At 37.2% G+C, this 23,734-nt stretch overlaps 1 protein-coding gene across 2 annotated transcripts in view; it reads right to left on the minus strand.

Annotated features, from left to right (window-relative positions):
• The window catches only part of ASB2 (ankyrin repeat and SOCS box containing 2), a 74,754-nt gene that overhangs the window by 4,965 nt on the left and 46,055 nt on the right, over positions 1-23,734 (minus strand). For both annotated transcript variants that reach the window (XM_074235475.1, XM_074235474.1), the window contains 4 exons: positions 21,445-21,690; positions 17,177-17,348; positions 6,355-6,916; positions 1,980-2,133 (listed from right to left, as the gene is read on the minus strand). In XM_074235475.1, coding sequence (XP_074091576.1) covers positions 1,980-2,133; positions 6,355-6,916; positions 17,177-17,348; positions 21,445-21,690 — 1,134 coding nt within the window. The remainder of the gene's footprint in view (positions 1-1,979; positions 2,134-6,354; positions 6,917-17,176; positions 17,349-21,444; positions 21,691-23,734) is intronic.

A 23,734-nucleotide genomic window follows, 5' to 3' on the forward strand; every position in this document is an offset into this window, starting at 1 on the left:
TGACTTGGTTGTGGGTTTCCACACAACTACTAGAGTATTTAAAGTTGTATTTAGCACATAGTAAGGACTCAATAAAAACTATTTTTTCACTAGAGGTTTGAGTCAAGCTGAGACTGGTCAGGGGTTGCCAGGGATGCTTTCTCTTCATGACTGTAACTACTACTTTAGACAAAGAACAAAAGGATCCCAGAGTTAATTAAAAAAACTTGTTGATCAGTCTGACAGTTTGTGACCCTGAAGACCAACCATCCATGGAGTTTTCTTGGCAAATGTACTGGAGTGGTTTGTCATTTCCCTCTCTAGTAATCATCTTTAGTCAGAACTCTCCACCATGACCTGTTCCTTGTGGATAACTGCATGGAATGAGTCACAGTTTCATTGAATTATGCAAGCCACTCCACAACAACAATTTTTATATAGTGACTCTAAGTCCTGGGTATTTTGCTCAGTAAGCATGTTACAAATGTCACTCAGCTAGTGAATGTGTAAGCCTGGATTTGAATTCATATCTTCCTAATTCTAGACCAAGAACTCTATTTACTTCACAACCTAAATCCCTCTATGTGGAAGTAGATGTTGGTTCAACATCCAGAAAACATTCTAATGGCTATTGCTGCCCCAGAATGGAATGGGGTGTTTCTTAAGAAAATGAGCTCTCTTCCTTTAAAGATCCTTATACATAGTACCTAAATAAATGCTTCACAGAGATATTGTAGAGGACATTCTTATTTCCATTTTGGGCTGAACTAAATTTTTTCCAAGGGCTTTTCCAACTCTGGGGATCTTTGTTATTATAAACAGAGTTCAGATCTCCAGTTCAGTTTAAACTATGTAGAGAGACCATCCTTCTTTGCCTGGAAAGTCAGCCTAGTTGGGACTTAACCAGAATAGCACCATTTCTGATTTAGAACTTTAGTAAGACACTACAATAATATTGTAATGATACCTCATGTATATAAAAACATATATACACAGTTATACATGTACATACAGACTATAATTTTATATATTTATGTATATGTTTGCATATACAAAACTTTTCTTTACAACCCTATAAATAGGTAGTGAATTTATCATCATCCTCAAATGGGCAAATGAGGCAACTAATGCTCAAATAAGTGAGCAAAGTTAGTTAGGTCCTCAAGGAGTTCCAATCTAATGGGGAGTAGGGGAGGAGGTAAAAGGAGCAGTGTCCTCACTCTCCTCACATTCAAGTGGATGCTTGTTTTTCCTTAAAGGGTACTGAGACATTTCTTGAGATTTGGTTGACTCAGGGGATATTGGTTCATGCTATGACATCCCTTCTTCATCACCTGAGGAAAGAGTAGCCAGGTGGCATGCCAGGGGATTCTGATATTTGTCTGTTGGATCATCTGGAGTAACTCAGGCAAGAAGTTGGATCAACTTAAGAAGTCCTCATTGCTTCTCTTTGTTTATTTTTAATTATTTTATTTTTAATTTATGGAATTAAACAAGCATTTCCCTAATATAGTAAAATAATCATAATCTTTTTTTAGTATCTTTCTCCTCCCATGGTTAGCTAATCCTCCTCTTGATGTAATGATTTAGAAGTTCTTCATTTTATTCCAGTATCATGGTTCAACAACCAAGAGCCAGTTTGAGTTCAGCCTAGCCCAGAGGGACATGCCAATAACATGTGAGATGATACAGAACTAGAAAGTCTAATCTCTGAGGGAAAAGCACTAGGTTAGTGAGGCACTGGGAAAAACCTCCCTTCAGAAGAGTGCTGCTTGAGTTAAATCTTAAAGGAAGCCAGAGGAGGTGGGAACAAGGAGAGAGATCATTCTAAAGTGACAGATAATCAGGAAAAAGGATTGAGGATGAAATATCTTCTAAGAGGAACAACATGTAGGATAGCGTGGCTAGACTGTAGTGTACATGGAAGGGAATCAAGTTTAATAAGGCTATGTGGGCAGATCCCCAGTCGGGAGTAGATTATGCCCATCACTCATAAACACCTGCTTTTTCTTTGATGACAGCCCAGTCTTCATAGCTCTCAATATGTTCCTTCAGCCTGGCACACAGCTGCACATTCCCAACGTAATCCAGGAGAACATCAATGATGGGTCCTGCCCAGCGACTGACCTCAGGGGCGGAGATGATTTCACAGAACTGAGAGAAAGAACATAGGCAGTTCAAGATCTCAACCACTCAAACTATTAATCGATTGATAATCATTTATTAATATCTCTCTATAACAGTCCCAGGATCCTTGGATTCTTAGATCATGGGTCTACCACTATTTGTTGATTCTGGGACTTAGAGTCCAAATACCTGTACTCAAGTCTGGACTATGCCATTTACTAGCCACATATACTTCCTACTATCTACTTGTTTCTTCTATAAAATGGCTATGTCATTGAATACTTAACTCACAGGGTCATTGTGAGGATCAAGCATGCTAACATAATTCTCAGGCAGCTAGTTGGCACGGTGGCTTAGAATCAGGAAGACTCATCTTGAAGAGTTCAAATCCAGTCTCAGCCATTACTAGCTGTGTGACTCTGGGGAAGTTACTTATTCCTCTTTGCCTCAGTTTACCCATCTGTAAAATGAGCTGGAGAAGGAAATGGCAAGCTGTGCCAGCATCTCTGCTAAGAAAACCCCAAATGAGGCTATGAGGAGTCAGACACAATTTAATAACAGCAATAATATCAAACCATGCCACACCAAGTCCAACATTTAGTCCAGGTCCAACTAGTCCAGGATTCTAGGGACAGCTAAGGGACACAGCAGATAAGGTGCTTGAAGTCCTGAATTCAAATCCTGCCTCAGATATTTCTTAATTGTGTGATCCTAGGTCCAGGATCTAAACACTGCCTGCCTCAGTTTCCTCAACTGTAGAATGGAATCATAACAGCACCTCCCTCATAGGGTTATTGTGTAAAGTGCTTAGCTTAGTGCTAACACACGTAGGTACTTAATAAGTGAGTGTTTTCTTTTCTTCCTTCTTTCTTTCCTATATTTGACCACATTCCCTATAGGTCATGTTGTGGGAAGACCAGTAGCTTCTCTCTGTCCAAACTTAGAACTCTGTCCAAGCTTAGAATCATTTGGTTCAAACTATCACCCAATGCAGTAATCTTCTCAACAAACATCATTCTAACCTCTGTTTAAATTCTTTCAAGGACAGTCAACTTACTACTTATCAAAGCATTTCATCCTTGTGTTTAAAGCATTACTATTTTTCCTGAGCATCCCTAGATGACCTTACACCAGGTGGCTCCCTTCCACACACATAATAAATGATCCCAGTAAGTTAATAGTTTTGTTCAAAAGAGATATGGAATGTATATTTGCAGGATATGATAAAACTCATCAACTTTTGAAGAGTTGCCTGCCAATCTTTCTCCCTAGAATAGACTCTTAAATCACCCAAAATGATGGACCAGGGAAATAACTTAATGAACTAAAAAGACATTTTAAATGGGGACATCAATCTCTACAGTGCATATAACAGAGCTACAAATACTTGATTTTTTTCCCTTCTACATTATTAGTCAAATTTCATTGCCTGGCAGTTCTAAAGGTCATTTTCAAGGACAGCTCTTTCAGGGGAGACAGCCCTAGTTTGTGCTCATCTCCCTCCTTCACTTTGGCACTTGGCATTACCGTCCTCTAATGGTACAAAAATTAGTTACTGTTTTGTCCAATTTCTGACTTAGAGAACTGAGAAAGCCCCTAGAGCAGAGGTTTTTAATCCAGGATCCATAAACCCATGATTTTTAAAAAATAGTTTGATAACTTTATTTCAACAATTTCCTGTATTTGAAAACATTCTGAGAAGAGATCCATCATCATATTGTTGCTGAGTCATTTTTTAATTGTTTCTGATTGTGACCCACTTTGGGGTTTTCTTGGAAAAGATACTGAGCTGGTTTGCCATTTCCTTCTCCAGCTCATTTTACAGATGAGGAAACTGAGGCAAAAAGATTTAAGTGATTTGCCCAAGGTCATATAAGTGTCTGTGGTTGGATTTGAACTCATTAATCAGAAGAGTCCTTCCTGAACCCAGACCCAGTGCTCTGTTCACTTTGCCGGCCCAGTCATCATCATAACTAACACTTAATAGAACTTTACCAATATTATCTCAATGTATCCTCACAATATTATTCTCCTTATTTTGCAGATGAGGTAATTCAGGCAGACCAAAGTTAAGAGACTTGTCCAAGGTCACTGAGAAAGTGTTTGAGACTGAATTTGAATTCAGATCATCTTGACTTCAGGTCCATTTCTCTATTTACTGTATCGCCTAGCTTCTGAGGCTTCAATGGATAGTCAAAAGAGTACATAGCAAAAAATAGTCAAGAGTCTCTATTCTAGAGATTCATTCATCTATGTGCCGAATACAGATTAGATAAGATAGAGTTCCTTGGGAAACTACATTCTAGTAGAGGGTTAAACACATGTAAAGATAATGCAACATATAATCAGTACATAAAAAAAAGTGCAAAGTCAAATATTATTTGAGATCCAAAGGGAATCCAGGAAGACTTCCTTGAGAAAGTGATATTTTAAGGTAGGTGTGAAAGAATAAGCAAGAATTCAACCAAGTAATAAGAAGAGAAGGAAGGAGGGGGTGTATAGAAAAGGAAGGTATAGAGAACTGTGTAAGTAAAATCATAGAGACTAATCTCTGCAAGAGGTAATGAAAAATTTTCATTTTAAGTAGACTAATATCAAAGTATAGAAGGCTTTGAATGTCAGGCAGAGAGGAGTTTGAACATTACTGAGTAGACTGAGTAGAAAATGAATTATTTAAAACAAGGAATGATAGGGTTAGATCTATGCATAATTAAAATTATCTTATAATTATATTCAGGATGAACTGGAAGGGAGAGAGTTCTGAGACAGAGATACTTGGAGCTCATTCAATTATTTCCCTGATCCATAATATGAGTAATTTAAAAGCCTATCCCAGGGAAAAAGAGTGGCAGGCAACTGCAAAAAAATCTGATGAGGTTCATCATAGCCATACATAGCCCATCTCCCTTGAATGGGAGAGCTATTAATTTAATTCTTCTGTTAACACCTTCTGTTAATAATTTTCTATTTATCCTAAATATATTTTGCTTTGTATATATTTACTTGTTGTTCTCCCAATTCAACTGTAAATTCCATGAGGACATTTCCCTCTTGTTGTAGCCCCAGCACTTAATAAGTATTTATGGTCTGATTGATTATTAATGTAGGTTAGGTAGTTTGTAATAAGGGCTTGTACTAAGGGGATAGCTGTGGGAATATCAAAGAGGAAACAGATATGAGAATATAGGAGAAATGAGGGAGAAGAATGTGCAAAGATAATCCCAAAATCTAATCCAAACATTTAGCAACAGAATAATTTTGAAATTTAAAGAGAACTTAGAGACCACCTAGCCTAGCCCCTTTATTTTGTAGTAATAGATGCCCAAAGGGATGATATGTTTTCCCCAAGTTAACACAGCTTTTTCTCCCTCTATTAGATTTGAAATTTCAAGAGTGCAGGGTGTATATATAATATAACTTGTTTCATTTTCACAGCTCCCTCTGTATCTAGGATCATCAGAGCTTTGCATACAATTGGGATTTACTAGATTAAAAATGTTCCAATTAATAACTCATACATGACAATGTAGAGTTAATCAGAACAAAGTGTAGATCAGGAAATGCCATAGTTCTTAACCTCTGCTCTGATGAGGCCATGTCTACAATCTCATGCTCCATTCTAGGTATCACATTTTAGGAAGGATCACATCCAGAGAAGGTCAGTGGGGGTGGTAAGGGCACAAGAAACATGAGAATCACATGAAAGAACTATGAACATTTAACCCTAACAAGAAAACATTTGCTTTTGTTTGTTTGTTTGTTTGTTGTTAGAGGAGAGGAATAGAACAATTAATAATAATTTCTGTCTTCAAATATTTAAAATTTTCATAAGAAAAGATTAATTTTGCTCTTCTTGAGTCCAAGAGACAGAATAACGAAAATGGATAAAAAGAATATTGGGCATTTAAATCTCTTTACAACCTGCTCCTATCTTACCTTTCCATATATATTCCCTTGAGGGCAAGAACTGTTTCACTTTCAACTTTGTATTTCTCTAGCACATAGTAGGTTCTTAATAAATGCTTAACGGCTGATTAAATGCTATAAACAGTTATAGTTATAAACAGACTCCAAAATAAGTGGACAGGATATCTTGAGACTTCAAGTGGAGGCTGAATAACAACTCTTTGGAGATGTTATAGATAGCCTTCATTATTTGGACAAAAGTTGGATTCACTGAAAAACTAGAGATCCTTTCCAGCTCTGGGATCCTATGGTTTTATGTGGGTCTTAGGTTTCTCTACCTACCTGGACCACGGTGGGTGATTTATCCAAGGGCATCTCATTGAACCGATTTGTTGTAGTCTGTTTGATTGGATGGGGGCCATTTCCATACTGACAGGTGAAGCAGGAATCACCATTACACCCTAAGTCCATGAGGAATTTCAGAAGGGAAAGGCACTTCATGGAGAACATGATAGTGGCTGGGAAGGTGGTAGGATGGCTGGAGATGTAGGCATCAATGTTGGCCCCGTGATCAAGTAGTAGCTCCATAGTCTTGAGGCAGCCATGGCGGATGGAAATGAGCAGAGGGTTGATGATGTCCAAGTTGGGGCTTGCCCCAGCCTGTAGAAGCATTTCAGTAGCATAGATGTTGTTATTGATAACGGCAAAATACAGGGGTGTGCTCCGCCTGTCCTCATACAATCGGGACCTCTCTGGGGAGAGAGTGGCATTGACATCATAGCCAGCATCCAAGAGCTCCTCTAGCACATCATCATTATTTCTCTCAGCAGCCAGGTGAAGGGGGCTTATACCACTGCGTTTGACACGTGTGCGACTGGTCACAGGAAGCAGCATCTGAACAATCCTATGAAGCAAGATAGAAATAAGTTATGGGACATCTCACTGAGAATTGTACTCCAAGTGGGGATAACAGTAATATTGATCCTATAGTCCTGTTTTTCTGGTATAGCAGAAAATCAATAAAATTAGAAAACCTGATTTCTAGTCCTAATTCTGCAACTAACTCACCCAATGACTTAAAGCAAGTCACATTGTCTTTCAGACCCTCAGTTTCTTTGTTAAAAAAAAATAGAGGTGGATAGGTGATACAGTGGAATTGGGAAGATCTGAGTTCAAATTCAAATTCTCAGATACTTAGAAAATATGTGACTGAGCAGGTGACTTAACCTTTATTTGTCTAACTTTTACTTATCTGTAAAATTGGGATAATAAAAGAATTATCTCCCAGGATTTCTGTGATGATCAAATAAAATAATGTTTATATAAAACATTTATAGGAGGCTCTATATAAATATTAGTTATTATTATTAGTGGGAGTAGTATCAAAAAGGGAATAATGTCATCTGTCCTACCTAACAGCTTTGTTACAAGGATCAAAGGAGGAAAAGTCAAATGAAAACACTTTGAAAAATAATAATTGTTCCAGGAAAGTACTATTTTTATCAGTCAATAATTGAGGTAGCCAGGTGACACAGAGGCTAGAGTGCTAGGTCTGAAATCAAGAAGAAATATAGCAGACACTTGCTAGTTGTGTGACTCCAGGCAGATCATCATTACTGTCTGTCTGTTTCCTCAAATGAAGATGAAAATAGAACCTATCAGGGGCAGCTAGGTGGCGCAGTGGATAGAGCACTGGCCCTGTAGTCAGGAGGACGTGAGTTCAAATCCAGACTCAGATACTTAATACTTATTTAACTGTGTGACTTGGGCAAGTCACTTAATCCCATTGCCTTGCAAAAGCCAAAATAATTAATAATAATAATAATAGCACCTATCTCTCAGGATTAGTGTGATAGTTAAATGAGAATGTTTGTAAAGCGTGAAGACATTATCTGAGGCATAACAGAAATGATATGAATGTTAATTTTTTTTTTTTTTTAGGTTTTTGCAAGGCAAACAGGGTTAAGTGGCTTGCCCAAGGCCACACAGCTAGGTAATTATTAAGTGTCTGAGACCGGATTTGAACACAGTTATTCCTGACTCCAGGGCCGGTGCTTTATCCACTATGCCACCTAGCCACCCCACTATGCCAGCTAGCCACCCCGAATGCTAATTATTCTTACAAATTTAACAAACCTCTTATTTTAGCATGGGATAAGAGAGCCAAAAAGATAGAAAATATTATCCTTGTCTTACAGAAAATTTCATTTTAACTGGTGAGACATTTTCTCTGGTGTCAGAGGACCTTGATTCCAATCTGTACTCTGATGTTTATGATCTGTATGATTCTGGAAAAGTCATTTAATCTCCCTGGATCTTAGTTTTCTTATCTGTAACATGAGGAGGTTAGATGGAGCAGGAACATACTGGACCCTGCTAAACTGACTATCAAATTTACAGTGTGAGTATTTATACCAAGGGAATCAATAAATGCTATAAATCATTTATTGTTTTGGTGACTGCCTAAGATCTAGACTGAAGAAAGTATTCATTTGTTATTGTTGGCTAGTCACGTAAGACTCTTTTTGACCTTGTTTGGGATTTTCTTGGCAAAGATGCTAGAGTGGTTTACCATTTCCTTCTCCAGTTCATTTTTTACAGATGAGGAACTAAGATCCAACAGAACTGAGTGACTTGCCCAGAATCACATAGCGTGTTGGTGTCAGAGGCTGGATCCTAGTTCATTTGCTTCTATACATGTCCAACTCTTCATGACCCTATTTGGGGTTCTCTTAGCAAAGGTGCTAAAATAGTTTTGCCATTTCTTTTTCCAGCTCATTTTACAAATAAGGAAACTGAGGCCAACAGCGTTAAATAATTTGCCCAGGGTCACACAACCAGTAAGTGTCTGAGGCCAGATTTGCATTCAGGAAGATGAGACTTTTTGACTCTAAACCTAGCACACTCTATCCATTGCACTGCCTTATGTTGATAGTTCATTCTGAACTTTAGAGGAATGGGGAAGGGGGAAAGAGAAGGAAAAGAAGATGATTTAAAGAAAAGATCATCAATACAATTTTAAAATTCTAAGATTACATGATTCAATGAATCACATTCTATAATTCTAGATTCTATGCCTGTGGCCAACAATTGAAGAATGTAGATTTATTTGAAAACTCTAATCTTCACAGGTGACCACATCTTTTTACATATTTCTGTAGAGGGCAGGAACAGTTCATGGAACAGATACCATGTAAACACTTTTCCCAATTTACCCAAGTCCTAGCAAACTGAATTTTTCCTGGTGCCCTTGAAATCTAACACCACCAAGTCTCACACTATGACACCAGCAGAAAGTATTATTTTTGGGATCTCAGGCTGTTGTTTCACAAATCAATCTTTAAAACCTACAAAGGAAATTTACACACCCGGGGGGACTCATTGCCTTATAATTTCTGTTTGTGTAAGCTCAGGAGGTTTGATCTAGACTCACAAAGGTGGCGGTCAAAGGAGGAAGGGTTGGATGCTGTGGACTTGGCCTTCAGCCATCCTTAACAAATGCTTTGTCATAGCCATAACATTTCCCAAGCACCTACTGCTTAGGGCCAGAGAATTCCTTCTGCCCAGGCAGGAGTTAGCAAGGATCACAGGATAATAGACATAGTACTGGAACACACCTTATAGACTCTCAAAGCCAACTCTCTCTTTCTTTGAAGATGAAGAAACTGAGGCTGAGAGTAAAATGATTTGCCAGAGGTCAAAAATCAGAAGTATAACTTAATAAGCCAAGGTCTTCATTGTTATTGTACAGTTGTGAGTTTATTATCACTGAGCATTGAGTAGTTTTTCCTCTTGTCCTACTCTTCTTAACCCCCATTTTGGGGTTTTCTTGGCAAAGATGCTTGTGAGGTTTTCGATTTACTTCTCCATCTCATTTTGCAGATAAGGAAACTGAGGCAAACAGAGTTAAGTGACTTTCTTAAGTCTCACAGTTAATAAGTAATTGAGGCTTAGATTTGAACTCAGGAAGAGAAATCTTTTTGTTTCCAACTCTAGCAAGGGCAACCTAGTGCTGCCTTCAAGTTCACTGTCTTAACCAGAGCTCAGATTCAAAGCATTATTCAAGAAACCCGAGATCTATTCCATTTAACAAGTGTATGACAAGGTGTATGAGCAAGTCATTATCCCTCTCCAAACTTTAGTTTCCTCATTTGTAATATATGGAAAATTGGTTCTCTAAGGTCCTTGATAATTCTCAGATTTCATATATGTGTCTGTCTTTATATCTGTTTGTATATATATATATATACATATATATATATATTTATTTGTATAGATATATTTATGTATATACACATTTGTATATATATATATATATATATATATATTTATACATTTTTTAATACTAAGTACTTAGTATAAGGACTATTCTCTCCATTGGGCAGATGCAGAAACTGTGCCTCAGAAAAGGAAACATTTCACTCATTTCCTCAGGAGAGGGCATGTTTCTAGAGCTTAAATGGGAGAATGACATTGAATACCCCTACAAATTTTCAGCATTTTTCCCCACTAGGAAAAATATAACACATGCCTTCCCTCTTCTTCTATTTACTATTAGCTATTTGGAATATTTGACAATAAGTAATGTTTCCACATTTGTTTTGAATTTGTTCTGAGGAAGGACCTCACTGGGCAACAACAGATGAAGGAAGTTGTATATAAATTAAATTTTTATAAAATGATTTATATTACAAGCCTACTGGAAGAGTACCATGGAGATTTATAGAAACCCTTTGGAAAAGCCTAGAAAGTAAAGAATGACCCTAATGAATCTTTTGTATGAATACGGATTTTAATAACTCTGCTCCAAGGAAGAAAAAACTGTATTTGGAATCTGAGAAAACAGAACTATATTATGCCAGAACAGGAAAAGACCTTTGAACAAGGGAAGGAATCAACAAGTATTTATAAAATGTTTACTAAGTGTCAAACACCACTATAAGAGCATTGCAAGCATCTCATTTGATCTCTGCTAGGACCAGAATCTTAATCCAGAGAACAAAGGTTAGGATTGGGGGAGTCCATAAGAACATAGAATGCAGAAAGCAGAATGTCAAGATTGAGAAGGACCTTCAAGATGATTTAGTTCAGGGGTCCTTAATTTGTGGTTCATAGATATAGCATAATAATTTATAATTATGATATAATTCTATGTAATTATAATAAAATAAAAAAATTAAATTATCATTTTTATTAACAGAAACAGTATTTCTTTCAATTATTTAAAGACATTTTTTAAGAAAGGATCCTTAGATTTCATCAACCAAAATTAGTTAAGAACCGAATTCAAATCTAACTCCCCCATTTTCCAGTTGAGGAACAGTCTAGGAAAAAAGAATTTATTCCTGGAATATAAAGGTGAGGGTGATGTCAAAGGCATTGGGAATTTTGAAGCAACAAAGGTTCTTTATCAGCATTATCCACAGGTCCCACATTCAATGGAAAGCAGGGTAGCCTGATGATCAAACTGCCTAAGTATCAGGAAGACCTGGGGCAGCTAGGTGATAAAATAGATAAAGCAGTAAGTCTCAGAATCTTACTAGCTGTGTAACTCTGGGCAAGTCATTTAATTACAATTCCAAAAAAAAAAAAAAAAAAAAACAGAAAGCTCTGAGTTTGAGTCTTGCCTCTGACACAAATTTATTATATAATTTTGGACAAGTCTCTTAATCTCCCACTTTTGGGGGTCAACTTTCTAAAACTAAAAGTTGCATAGATATCTGCAGCTAGGTAGTGCAGTGAATAGAGTACTGGGTCTGGATTCAGGAATCCTGAGTTCAAATCCAACCTCATAGCTTCCTGTTTCACTCAGTTTCTTCCTCTGTAAAATGAGTTGGGAAAGGGAAATGGCAAACCACTCCAATATCTTTGCCAAGAAAACCACAAAGGGGGACATAAATGAAATGACTCAACAACTTCTTTCTTGTAATTTTTCCATCTTTTTCCTGCCTCCAGTTTGTTTATATATTTTGTTTAATTGTTATTCTCCTCATTAGAATGGGAGTTCCTTGAAAGCAGGGACTGTTTTTTGCCCCTTCTTGGATGCCCAATGCTAGCCATATGGTGAATACCTGGTAAATGTTTTGACTGACTGACTGAACCAGCAGAAGTTCTCTGTACCAATGAAATCCCAGGTTCTACCGCTATTCCACACCCCAATTAGGGAGGCTGTTAATAAAGAGGCAGACAACAAAGAAACCAAAAGGACACTGCCCTCAGCAAATACATTTGTTGTCATTTTGGTGTTGTAAAATCTTCACGCATTTGCTGAAAATCCGAATGGGACATTCCTATAAAATTACACACTAAATCTGCGTGACTCCTGAAGGTCACCATGGAGGATATCATTCCAAATACCAGAGCAGTTAACAATGATTGTCTACTTGGCATAAGAACCAATCATTTCTAAAAAAAAAAACATGTGGTGCTGACTGCTCAGGAGAAACAGTGTGTTAATGTTTCATTTCAGATCAGTGAAAAAAAAATATCAAATCTGTATTTCACCTCTGGGCTGTGATAGAAATAGAACCTTGTTGTTAATTACATCACTATAATTATGGAAAGAGCCAAAAAGAAGTCAAAGAAGTACAGATTAAATCAGACATATCAGTAGATTCATAGGCTCATCAATTTAGAGCTGGAAAGGATCTTAGAGTCCCCTGCATTTAACCTTCTCATTTTATAGAACAGGAAACTGAGACAGAGATTAAGTGACTTGCCCAAGATCATATAGATAGTAAGAACCTGATGTAAATTCAAATCTAAGTCCTCCTGATTTCAGATCCAGTGGTCCATCCACAAAGCCATATTGACTCTATCCAGTCCAATACTGTTAACTTTTCACAACTAAAATATCACAAAATTTTATGAGGCAAATATTTCTACACTGAATCATGTCATGAATACATTAAGAGATCATGAAATTTAAAAGAACCCTACAGAGGGTAACGTGTTAGGCAAAGAATTGTGCCCATCCCAGTATATTGTGTGTGAATGTAGATCTTCATGTATCCAATTTGCTTAAAGTAGGGGAAATTATAGGTAGAAATTGAAAAACTGTAGAAAGATATCTGAGTCCACTGCCCATTTTGCGAATTATAAAAAAAAAATTCCCAAGCATTGTCACACAGCTTGGATAAACAGCTGGGGATAAACAGCTGGAGATCAGCATATGGGTCAAATTAGAAGGTATTTGAGGCCAGGAACAGAGGTGCATAAGGAAAAAAGAACCAGTCTTATCAGAATTTAGTATGTCCCTTGGTGTCCAGCAAGATTTTTTTTGTTATTGCTGTTTTTAATGGAGTTGTGACTTCATTAGGGTTGAGGGATGGGGTGGGCATTGGGGAGTGGAATTTTCTCTGCCAAAACAAATCAGAACCTGCTTTTCAACTTAAGAGTCTGCAAGAATGAATGAACAAACGTGTATTATTTTACAAGTCTGTCAAGGAAAGCATTTCAAAACTATTTGCATCATCTACTATTTTACACCATCCTTGCCTTCATTAACACAGATAAATGAAATTTGATGTGATGTGTTTCTCTACCAAAAAATAAAAGGTAGTAGGTAATAGGATAATTGGAAAATTGAGTAATATTTACATTTTCTCCCAGGCACATCAGTTAACAAGTGTTAACTCCTACTTCTATAACACTCTGAGGTTTAGAAAATAGGTCTTTTTGTCACAAGTAGGTAGGTCAGGGGCAGCTAGGTGGCGTAGTGGATAAAGCACTGGCCTTGGAGTACCTGGGTTCATATCAGGTCTCAAACACTTAATAATTACCTAGCTGTGTGGCCTTGGGCAAGTCACTTAACCCTATTTGCCTTGCAAAAAACCTAAAAAAAGAAAAACAAAAACAAGTAGGTAGGTCAAATATTTAGGCTCGGAATTTCCCAGGATTGCAGTGCTAACAAGATCATTTGAACTGAAGTCCACTAACTCTTAGTCTAGGATTTAAAATAGGAGCAGCAGAAAGGCATCTAGCAAACTATAACACTATCTTGCTGTGTGACCTTGAGTCAATCATTTAACTCATTTGGGCTTCAGTTTCCTTATATACAAAACTGAGCAGATGAATGTTAATTTTGTTATTACTAACATTTCCATGGAGCTTTAATGTTTTCAAAGTACTTACGGAGAGTAAGGGCAGGCTTATAGATATTATCTTTTAAGGTAATAAGCTGCAGAGAAGGTGCCCATCAACACTGATGGAGGGATTTCCTTATCCATAAGGAAAGGTGACCAGGTGATGGAGTGGACAGTCAGAAAGACCCGAGTTCAAATTTGACTTCAGAAACTTTCAAGCAGTGGTCTGATCCTAGGAAAATTACTTAACTGCTTTTTGCCTGTTTCCTCATCTGCAAAAATGGGGATAATAACACCTATTTCCTAGGATTATTGTGAGGATCAAATGAAACAATAAAGTGCTTAGTGCCTGCATACTAAGCACTATATATATATATATAGTAAGCACTATAGATATTATTTTTATTTATGAAATAGATATAATAAAAGCACTGAACTCTAGGATTGTTGTAAGGATCAAATGAGATAATAATTGTAAAACATTTACTAAGAGTATGTTCATGTAAGCTATTATTATTTTTGATCTGGGCAATGTAACCTCTGTCTCAGTTTCCTTTTCTGAAAAATGGCAGTAATAAAACATCTACCTCACAGTATAGTTGTGAGAATAAAATGAGATGATATTCATTTTTTGTTGTTTTTGTTTTGAAAAGCAATGGAGTCTGGGTAATTATTAAGTGTATAAGGCCAGATTTGAACTCAGCTACTCCTGACTCCCGGGCCTGTGCTCTATCAACTTCGCCACCTAGCCCCTCCTAAGTTTTTTTTAAGAATGATTTTATTTATTTTGGGTTTTACAATTTTCCCCCTATTTTTGCTTCCCTCCCCCCACCCCCACAGAAAGCATTGTTAGTCTTTACATTGTTTCCATGGTATACATTGATCTAAGTTGAATCTGATGAGAGAGAAATCATATCCTTAAGGAAAAGAAATAAAGTATAAGAGCTAACAAAATTACATAATAAGATAATTTTTTTAAAAAATTAAAGTTCTTTGGTCTTTTGTTCAAAAGAAAAAAAAGAAAAGCAATGGGGTTAAGTAACTTGCCCAAGGTCACACAGCTAGGCATTAGTAAGTGTCTGAGGCCGGATTTGAACTCAGGTCGTCCTGACTCCAGGGCCAGTGCTATATCCACTGGGCCACCTAACTGCCCCAAGATGATATTTTTGAAGTGCTTAATACAATGTCTGGCAACAGCTTTTCCTTTTTTCTAAAATCTAACAATAATACTAATAATGATAGTCATGCAGGAGCTGTGGATTAGGAGCTGTGTGAATCAAGATAAGTCACTTGACCCTGTTTGCCTCTGTTTCCTCGTCTGTAAAATGAGCTGGAAAATGAAATGCCAAACCATTCCTGTATATTTGCCAAGAAAATCTCAAAAGGTGTCATAAAGTTTCAGAGATGACTGAAATGACTCAACAGTGATCATAGTAGCACTATAACCTCCATGCTGCCTGGTTTATCCTGTTTCTTAATTTCCTTGACTGCTTGGTACTGAAAGTGCTTTTCATTGTGAACCATCTTTAGGGGCTGTGGCCATAGACTCAAGCCCCAAACTGTCTTTGGAAATGATTTTCAATACCTCACATGCATATGCCAAGTGGTCCTGAGATACACTCTTCCCAGCAGTATCATGACCCCCATTGTTGGGGTCACAAGAGTACCTCACCTTTTCTTGTCATTTCAACCCACAAAATAAACTTCAAGATAATTGATGATTTTTAACCTCTTGGAAGGAGTCAGTTGACACTTACAGTGTTTTGGTGCTCGTTCCAATGTCAGAGGTAACTATTTTAGCTCTATGGATGAATTATTAGATATGCCAGTGTCCAAACTGTCTAAACTTTTACCTGGAGAAATGGTGGGAGGATGCTTTTCAGAGACATTTGCTCCTGTGGCCTAAAGAGCAAAATGCCTCCTGTTGCCAAATTCCTGAAATAGTTCTTTCAGCTTAATGTCACCTTCATTTGGAATTGGTTGAGTGTGATCTTTTGTTGTTAGCTTTTCAGTAGTAATATTGAAGACAAAAAGAAAAGGGAATGGTAGGGGATGAGATGGATAGACAATCTCATGGAAACAATGAACATGAACTTGGACGGTCTTCAAGAGACTGGAAGATAAAAGGGCCTGGCATGCAATGGTCCATGGGGTCACAAAGAGTTGGATGTGACTGAATAACAACAATATAATCTTCTGGAGAGAGTTGGTTCAGAAAGGCTGCAGACTATATTTGAGTCAGGCAGACATTTGGCTTCACCTAATATCATAAAGGTATTATAGACACTATCCCCCAGCCTCCACAACTCCAGAGCCAGGGTCACACTGATAGCCAGGGTCACACTGATCTTGTAAACCTTCCTCCTGGGTCCCTGAGCAGCATCACCCAGGACCTGGGACCCCTCCATAATGGGAACTTAGTCTGGGCTTAGTTGTGGCAGGGCTGTTGTGGGAACCTGACCCCAAGATCAGGAGCTGTTATCCCCAGATTCCATGAAACATTTTTTTTAATATTTTGATAACTATATTTCCATATAATTAATTTCTTTTGTCATCTTATACATTTTAGTTTGTTTTATTTTTTTGTTTTTGAGCACAAATGTTGTTAAGTGACTTGCCCAAGATCACACAGGTAATAAGTATCAAGTTGTCTGAGATTGGATTTGAACTCAGGTCCTCCTGACTCCAAGACCAGGACTCTATCCACCATGCCACCCTCAAAACATTTTATTTTATGTATTTAAAATCATTCTGAGAAAGGGTCTGGTCTTCATCAGACTGCCAAAGCAGTCCACAACACACAAAAAAATTATGAACCCCTGGCATGTCTAAGGTTTCTTCCTTCTCTAATGTCCTGTGATACTAGGAACGTGTCTCCCTTTCCTATTCACACAGGGCACTCAATATTGCTTTGTTCCCCAAGGGTAGGGTTCTACTGTTTGTGCAATTTAGGGTATAACAGAATAAGTAACAATTCCCTTTTATTCCAATATCAGATCAATAACTAAGTCTACAAGGCAGAATTATAGAAAGGGAGGGTGGGGATGGAGGTCTAGGGGAGTAAAGTCCTATCAACTCACTTGAAATTGCCTCGTTTGGAGGCAATATGAAGAGGTAACAAGCCATCCTTATTGGATTTGTTGGCATCCGCTCCCTGAGACAAGAGGAACTCCACTACTTCTTCATGTTCATTTTTACAAGCTTCGTAGAGAGCTGAGGCACTGTCACTGGCCTGAGTATTAATGTCTGCACCTAGCCAAGAAAAAAATAATGGAATGGTTTAGTGCTCTGAAGACCTTGACGAAATTGTTAAGAGTGCAAAAGTCTTTTTGGGGGTGCTGCTTCATCATCTTTCTTCTTTCATTATCTTTTTCTCCCTGGCAGGTTCCCAAGGTTTCTCTATTCTCCCAGGTCCGTTTCATCTAAGAGGAAAGTACATCTGCTGAACATGTGTATATTATAGTATTAATAATTTGAGATCCCACTATACCAGGAATCTCCATGGGATGTTGGCCTTGGAACTAGAAGAGATACACTGAAGTTGAACCCAAAAAACCAAGGTTCAGTCACAGTTTCTGTTTAGAGTCCCCTTTAGTTACTCAGTCTCATTCATCCCACATATGTAATCAATTGTCTATCATATTGTTTCAAATAAGTCCTCTTGATTCAAACAGCCACTGTCTTGGTTGAGACTCTCAAAACTCTCAAGTCTTATCTCCTGGACTATTTTTTTTGTTTTGTGTTCTTTTTGGAGGCAATTAGGGTTAAGTGACTTGTCCAGGGTCACATAGCTAGTGTCTGAAGCCAAATTGGAGCTCAAGTCCTCCTGATTCCAAGGGCCAGTGTTCTGTGTACTATACAATCAAATTACCCTTATCTCCTGTTCTGTTGCAATAACCTTTTCTTTAATTTCTTTTTTTTTGCTTTTTGTGCTCCCCAAATCTCATATGTAATAACCACCTAAATGATCTCCCTGCTTTGATTATCCCTCCACTCAATCTCTACTCATTTGCCAGTGTTTTTGTTCCAAAATGTAGATCTGAGCATGTCCAGAGATTTTCTATTTCCTGCAGAATCAAATACAGTTCTTTGACATTTAAAGCCCTATAACACAGCCTCTTCCCATCTCCACATACTCTATGATCAAGTATTGTTCTTAGGCCTTGTCTCTGGGTCTCTTTAATGGTTGTCCTCTATACTGAGAATGAGCAGCTAGTTTCTGCAAAGGATAAAGCCCTGGACCATAAATCAGGAAGACTTGAGTTCAAATAGGGTCTCAGATATAAAATCACTGTATGATCCTGGATATGTCACCTAAACTTGTTTGCCTCAGTTTCTTCATCTGTAAAATGATCTGGAGAAGGAAATGCCAAACTACTCCAGTGTCTTTGCCAAGAAGAACCCAGATGAGGTCACAAACAGTCAGATATGACTGAAAAAAATGACTGAACAGCAGCACTTTTAGCAGTCACTTAATAAATGCTTATTGAATTGAACTGAATTCGATGGTTCCTTTTAACTTTAAAACTCAAAATATAATGCCAAATATTCTATCAGCATTCCTTAAAAACTGTATCATTGTCAGACAAACTCTTAATCCACTCAAGAAAAACACATTTATTTTTAAATGAATGCACAGGGAACAGCTAGATGGCACAGTGGATAAAAGCACCAGCCTTTCAGTCAGGAGGACCCGAGTTCAAATCTGCCCTCAGACACTTAATAATTACCTAGCTTTGTGACTTTGGGCAAGTCATTTAATCTCATTTCCTTGCAAAAACCAAACAAAAAAATAAAATAAAATATAAATGAATGCACACAGGACCAATAGGATGTATGTCTGTAATCTGACTTTTAAGATCATTTAACATGTGTTTTTGGCTCCACAATCCCATCTCCTTAGCTCTTAGGATCCACTCCTGTGCTTCTGTCTCCAGCTGGCCAGTACATATTTATACTAAACCAGTGAACAAATCTCTCTGCCCTACTAAGATGTTTGCTAAACCCATCAGATGTTTATCTGAACATAAAAGCTGCCTTCCAACTTCTGCGTTCCCTTGACCCAGATGCCCAGGTCATGTTTGGCAATTTTGAAATGTCATAGCTTGAAATAGTAAGCAGAGGGAATGAATAAAGAAGTCCAGTTTATTAAAAAGAAAAAAAACAGAACAGATGATTTTTGTAATATTGAACTGAAAACTTAACCTCTATGAATTCATTTGTGCCCACGTTCAAGGGTTTTCTTTTTCCTATTTTTTAAATTTTGCATTGTTTTTCCACCACTGGAATCTTAGAACCAAGAAATCCAGGTTCAGATTTTAGCTCAACCACTTACTAGTGAGATGAAATTAAACGAGTTCCATAGTGTTCCTAAAATTTAATTTCCTACTCTGTAAATTCTGGTTATTAATTTCTTAATTCCCAAGATTCTAAGTATCATAGACTTTAGAGCAATTAGGACCTAATAGATCTAATTTAAATAAAGCATCACCCCTTTTTCATGAAGGTTACATCCTAGTAGCACTAGATTTTTAAAAATCTAACTTAATTAAATTTGTTCAGTCATTTTTCAGTTAGTTGTATCTGATACTTTGTGACCCCATTTAGGATTTTCTTAACAAAGATACTGGCCTGTTTGGCTTTTTCCTCCTCCAACTCATTTGACACATGAGAAAACTGAAGCAAACAGAATTAGGTATCTTGCCCAGAGACACAAAACTACTAAGTGACCAACGCCACATTTGAACTCGTCTTCCTGACTCCTGGTCCAGCCCTCTAGCCTCCATGTTACCTTGTGGCCCAACACAATTATAATACTTATATGAAAATATTGGTGTAACTGGATTTTGTACTAATTACCCTTTCTGGTGGGGGAAAGTTTTTGAAAACTAACTATAAGTTTTGGTAATTGTAGTTTTGGAAATATAGCACTTTTTCCCAATCTGGGAGAGATTGAGTAAAATCACAAAATTTGAACCAAGGGGCAGATTTTATGTCATGGCCAAGAATTTTTTCAGCTAGATTGAAGCAGAAGAGGTTCAGGTTTTGGAACAAAATAAAGTATGATAGCTGGCATTTTGAATAGAAACAAGTAACAGAGTAGACCTTACCTATTAAAAGTTTTGTAGTAAAAAATATATAAAATACCAAAAAAAAGTATTGGAGCAGAGCAGTAAAGTACTGGAAAAGATGACTGAAGAATATTAACTATTAAATGTATAACCTGTATTATTAGATTTCTTTGTGTTAAGGGAAAAGAGAGGGAAGGGAGGGAGAAAAAGATGAAACCTTACAAAAATGATTGGTGAAAACAATCTTTCCCTGTAGCTAGAAAATAAATAAATAAATTTATTTCAAATTGTTTTTAAAAGAGTGTGGTCATCCTAGCATGAGAACTCTGGGTTAAAAATAAAAGAAATCTTATATGTTTGTTTATTAATTTGTTTATTAATATGTTTATTAACAATTTTTATAAACTTCTCAAAACACAGAACCAAAATGGATCTGTTATTCCTTTTCCCTAGGCCAAAGAACAAAAAAAAAAAAATTCAAATCTTGTTTGAACCTGATTTCAAATACACCAGTACTTCATGAAATCTACTGTCCCTCACCAAGTGGTGGGGTGGAGGTATAGATCAAATGAAGGTCAGGCTTCTATTAACTACCTAGTGGGAAAAAAGGTATGGTCTGGAAAGAATCTGCCTAGACCACTTACCTAAGTCTCTTCTTTTCCTTTTTGCTTTCTACCCTAAACCTAACCTGCTGGTTACCAAAAAAACTTTAAATGGTTTTTATTTGTTATTTACAAGAAGGAAGGAAGAAATTAATATTAGTTAGGCACCTACTATGCAAAACACTTTACAAATATTATCTCATTTGATCCTTACAACAACTCTGGCATTATTATTCCCATTTTACAGTTGAGGAAATGGGTGAAGTGACTTGCCCAGGGTCACATAACTAGTAAGAATGTGAGTTCAGGGGCAGCTAGGTGGCACAGTGGATAAAGCACCGGCCCTGGAGTCAGGAGTACTTGGGTTCAAATCCAGTCTCAGACACTTAATAATTACCTAGCTGTGTGGCCTTGGGCAAGCCACTTAAGCCCATTGTCTTACAAAAACCTAAAAAAAAAAAAAAAAAAAAAAAAAAAAGAATGTGAATTCAAATTTGAACTCAGATCTCCCTGACCCCAGACATAGTACTCTAACTACTGTGCCATCTCCTTGCCTTCTAAATCTCAAATCCTATGACTCAAAGGTATCTTCTTAACTCCACTGCCTTTGTTCTAATGTCCCTCTCATTTCTGAAATGCTTTGATTCTCTTATTTAGGGTCATGCTTTCACTCACCATGCTTAGCCAGAAATCTCAATGCCTCCAGCTGTCCACTCTGGGCAGCCACAAATAAAGGGGTAATGCCATATGCATTCTTGGATTCCACTTTGGCACCTCCGCTCACCAGAATTTCCATGACTTCCAAGTCATTCCGGGCCACAGACTCATGGAGAGCAGTCCAGCCACGGTTGCATCGATGGTTAGTATCAGCATTGTACTGCACCAGCATCCTGACAGCTTCCACATTCTTCCGTTCACAAGCTGTACCAGGGAAAATGCAAATCATTCAGCAAAGTGATGAGCATGGGAGAGGGTTCTGTCACCTGAAAACAAAGTCTACTAGGAAAGGATTAGTTCTCCAAGGAAATGAGTTTCGGAAGCTAATTTGAGACCCAGACGTTCATGAAGGTTCTCAGGATCTGCAGGATGGTTACTAATGGTCTTAATACCTGTATTCTAACAGTATCTATAATTAAAGAACTTGGGGACCTCTAATTTCTGGACCAGATCTAGCCATGGAATTAATTTCATCCTGTTCACACATTTTCTCAAATTAAAAACATTTAAGAAATCTTTTTGTCCTATGAAGTAGGAGAGAAAAATATTTAGAATAAGATACTCTCCTTACCCTCATGAAAGTTATAATTTAATAGAATTAAGTATTTATGGAACATCCCTACCACTACTATTAAGGCTACCTAACACAGTTATGAATTTAACAAAAATAGAAGCTCTAAAAGGAATTTATTCCATTTAATTCAACCAATGTATTATTTCTAATTAATTATTTTTATTTATAGTATTCATGTGATCAGATTTTATGAGATGTTTGATGGGTAGGTATTGTGTATAAGGAAACCAAGATGCTAGGAACAACACACCCAGAAGCATGACACTGTGATCCCCAACTCTGAATAGTTTATGATTTCCTTGGGAAGACAGAAAGGAAAGCAAGGTCTGCCTTTTTTTTTTATGATACTTGAAAAAAGTTCAAGAGAAATCATGAAAAAGTACATGATTATCAAAGTATGATGTAGATAGGAAGTATAAAGAATTCAAAGAAGAACAACTGAACTAATAAGTAATCCAAATACTATCTCTCTCAATTATGTATTTTCACTGACTGAGGCCCTAGAATAGAAACCTCCCTCATTTCTTTCTCCAGGTTTCCTAGCCTCCTTGAAGACTCAGATAAAATCCTTCCATCTTCAAGAAATCTTTCCCTTATGGCCCTCACATTAATGCCTCTCCTCTATTGATTATCTCCAATTTATCCTATGTATGTCTTATTTATAGATAGTTGTTTTCATGTTGTTTCTATATTAGCTAGTAAGCCCCTTGAGGACAGGAATTTTTTTCTCTTTTCATTACATTCTTCAGCTGTTAATAATATATCAGAATAATATTATATTCCCAGTGTTAATAATACTTATTGACTTTGTTGAGGGGGCAGAACTTAAATTGGACCTCAAATGATGGGTAAGTTTGAACTGACTGCAAGAACAGAGTACTGACTTAAGAGTCAGAAGGTTCTGATTTTTATATTAACTCATCCTATGACATTAACTCATCCTATGACACCTCCCCTCTGGATCTCAGTTGCCCCCTTAGTAAAAATGAGTTTACACAAGATAACTTCTATTCCCTCCTAGCTCTAATATTCTATACTTCCAGAAAGTTGGAGGGGGTGATGCTACAGCATCCTTGATTTTCACCATCCTTCCACCTATACAGATATAGTAATCTATAGGAATTTCTTGATCTTCCTAGAGGTAGCTAGGTGGCACAGTGGATAGAAGGTTGGGCCTGGAAGACCTAAGTTCAAATCTACCTAGCTGTGTGACCCTTGGTAAGTTACCTGACCTCTGATTGCCTCAATTTCCTCAACTATAAAATAGGGATAATAATATCATCTCCTTCCCAGAGTTGTTATTAAGGATCAAATGGGAACATATTTGTGAAACTCTTAGAACAGTGTCTAGCAGAGTGGGGATTAATAAATTCCTATTTCTTCCCTTCCTCTGAGCATCATAAAATCCTAAATTTAAAACTGAAGAGTTCTCAGAGTTCATCTAAATCTAACCCCTTCACTTTAAAGATCAGCAGTTAAATTAAATTATTTCATGAAACCACAGTTATGAATCCATGGATTTCATCCATCTATAGAATTACATGACTAATGAGGTGGGATTTGAACCCAGAACATGCTGCTTCTATTGGGTTTATTTGTTTCTCTGTTTTATCACCCAAATTAGAAAGTAAGTTTCTTAAAGGCAGAGACTACACCTTATTTTCTTTGCATCTT

This window comes from Macrotis lagotis, chromosome 4 (assembly GCF_037893015.1).
Source record: "Macrotis lagotis isolate mMagLag1 chromosome 4, bilby.v1.9.chrom.fasta, whole genome shotgun sequence".
Classification (NCBI taxonomy): Eukaryota; Metazoa; Chordata; class Mammalia; order Peramelemorphia; family Peramelidae; genus Macrotis; species Macrotis lagotis.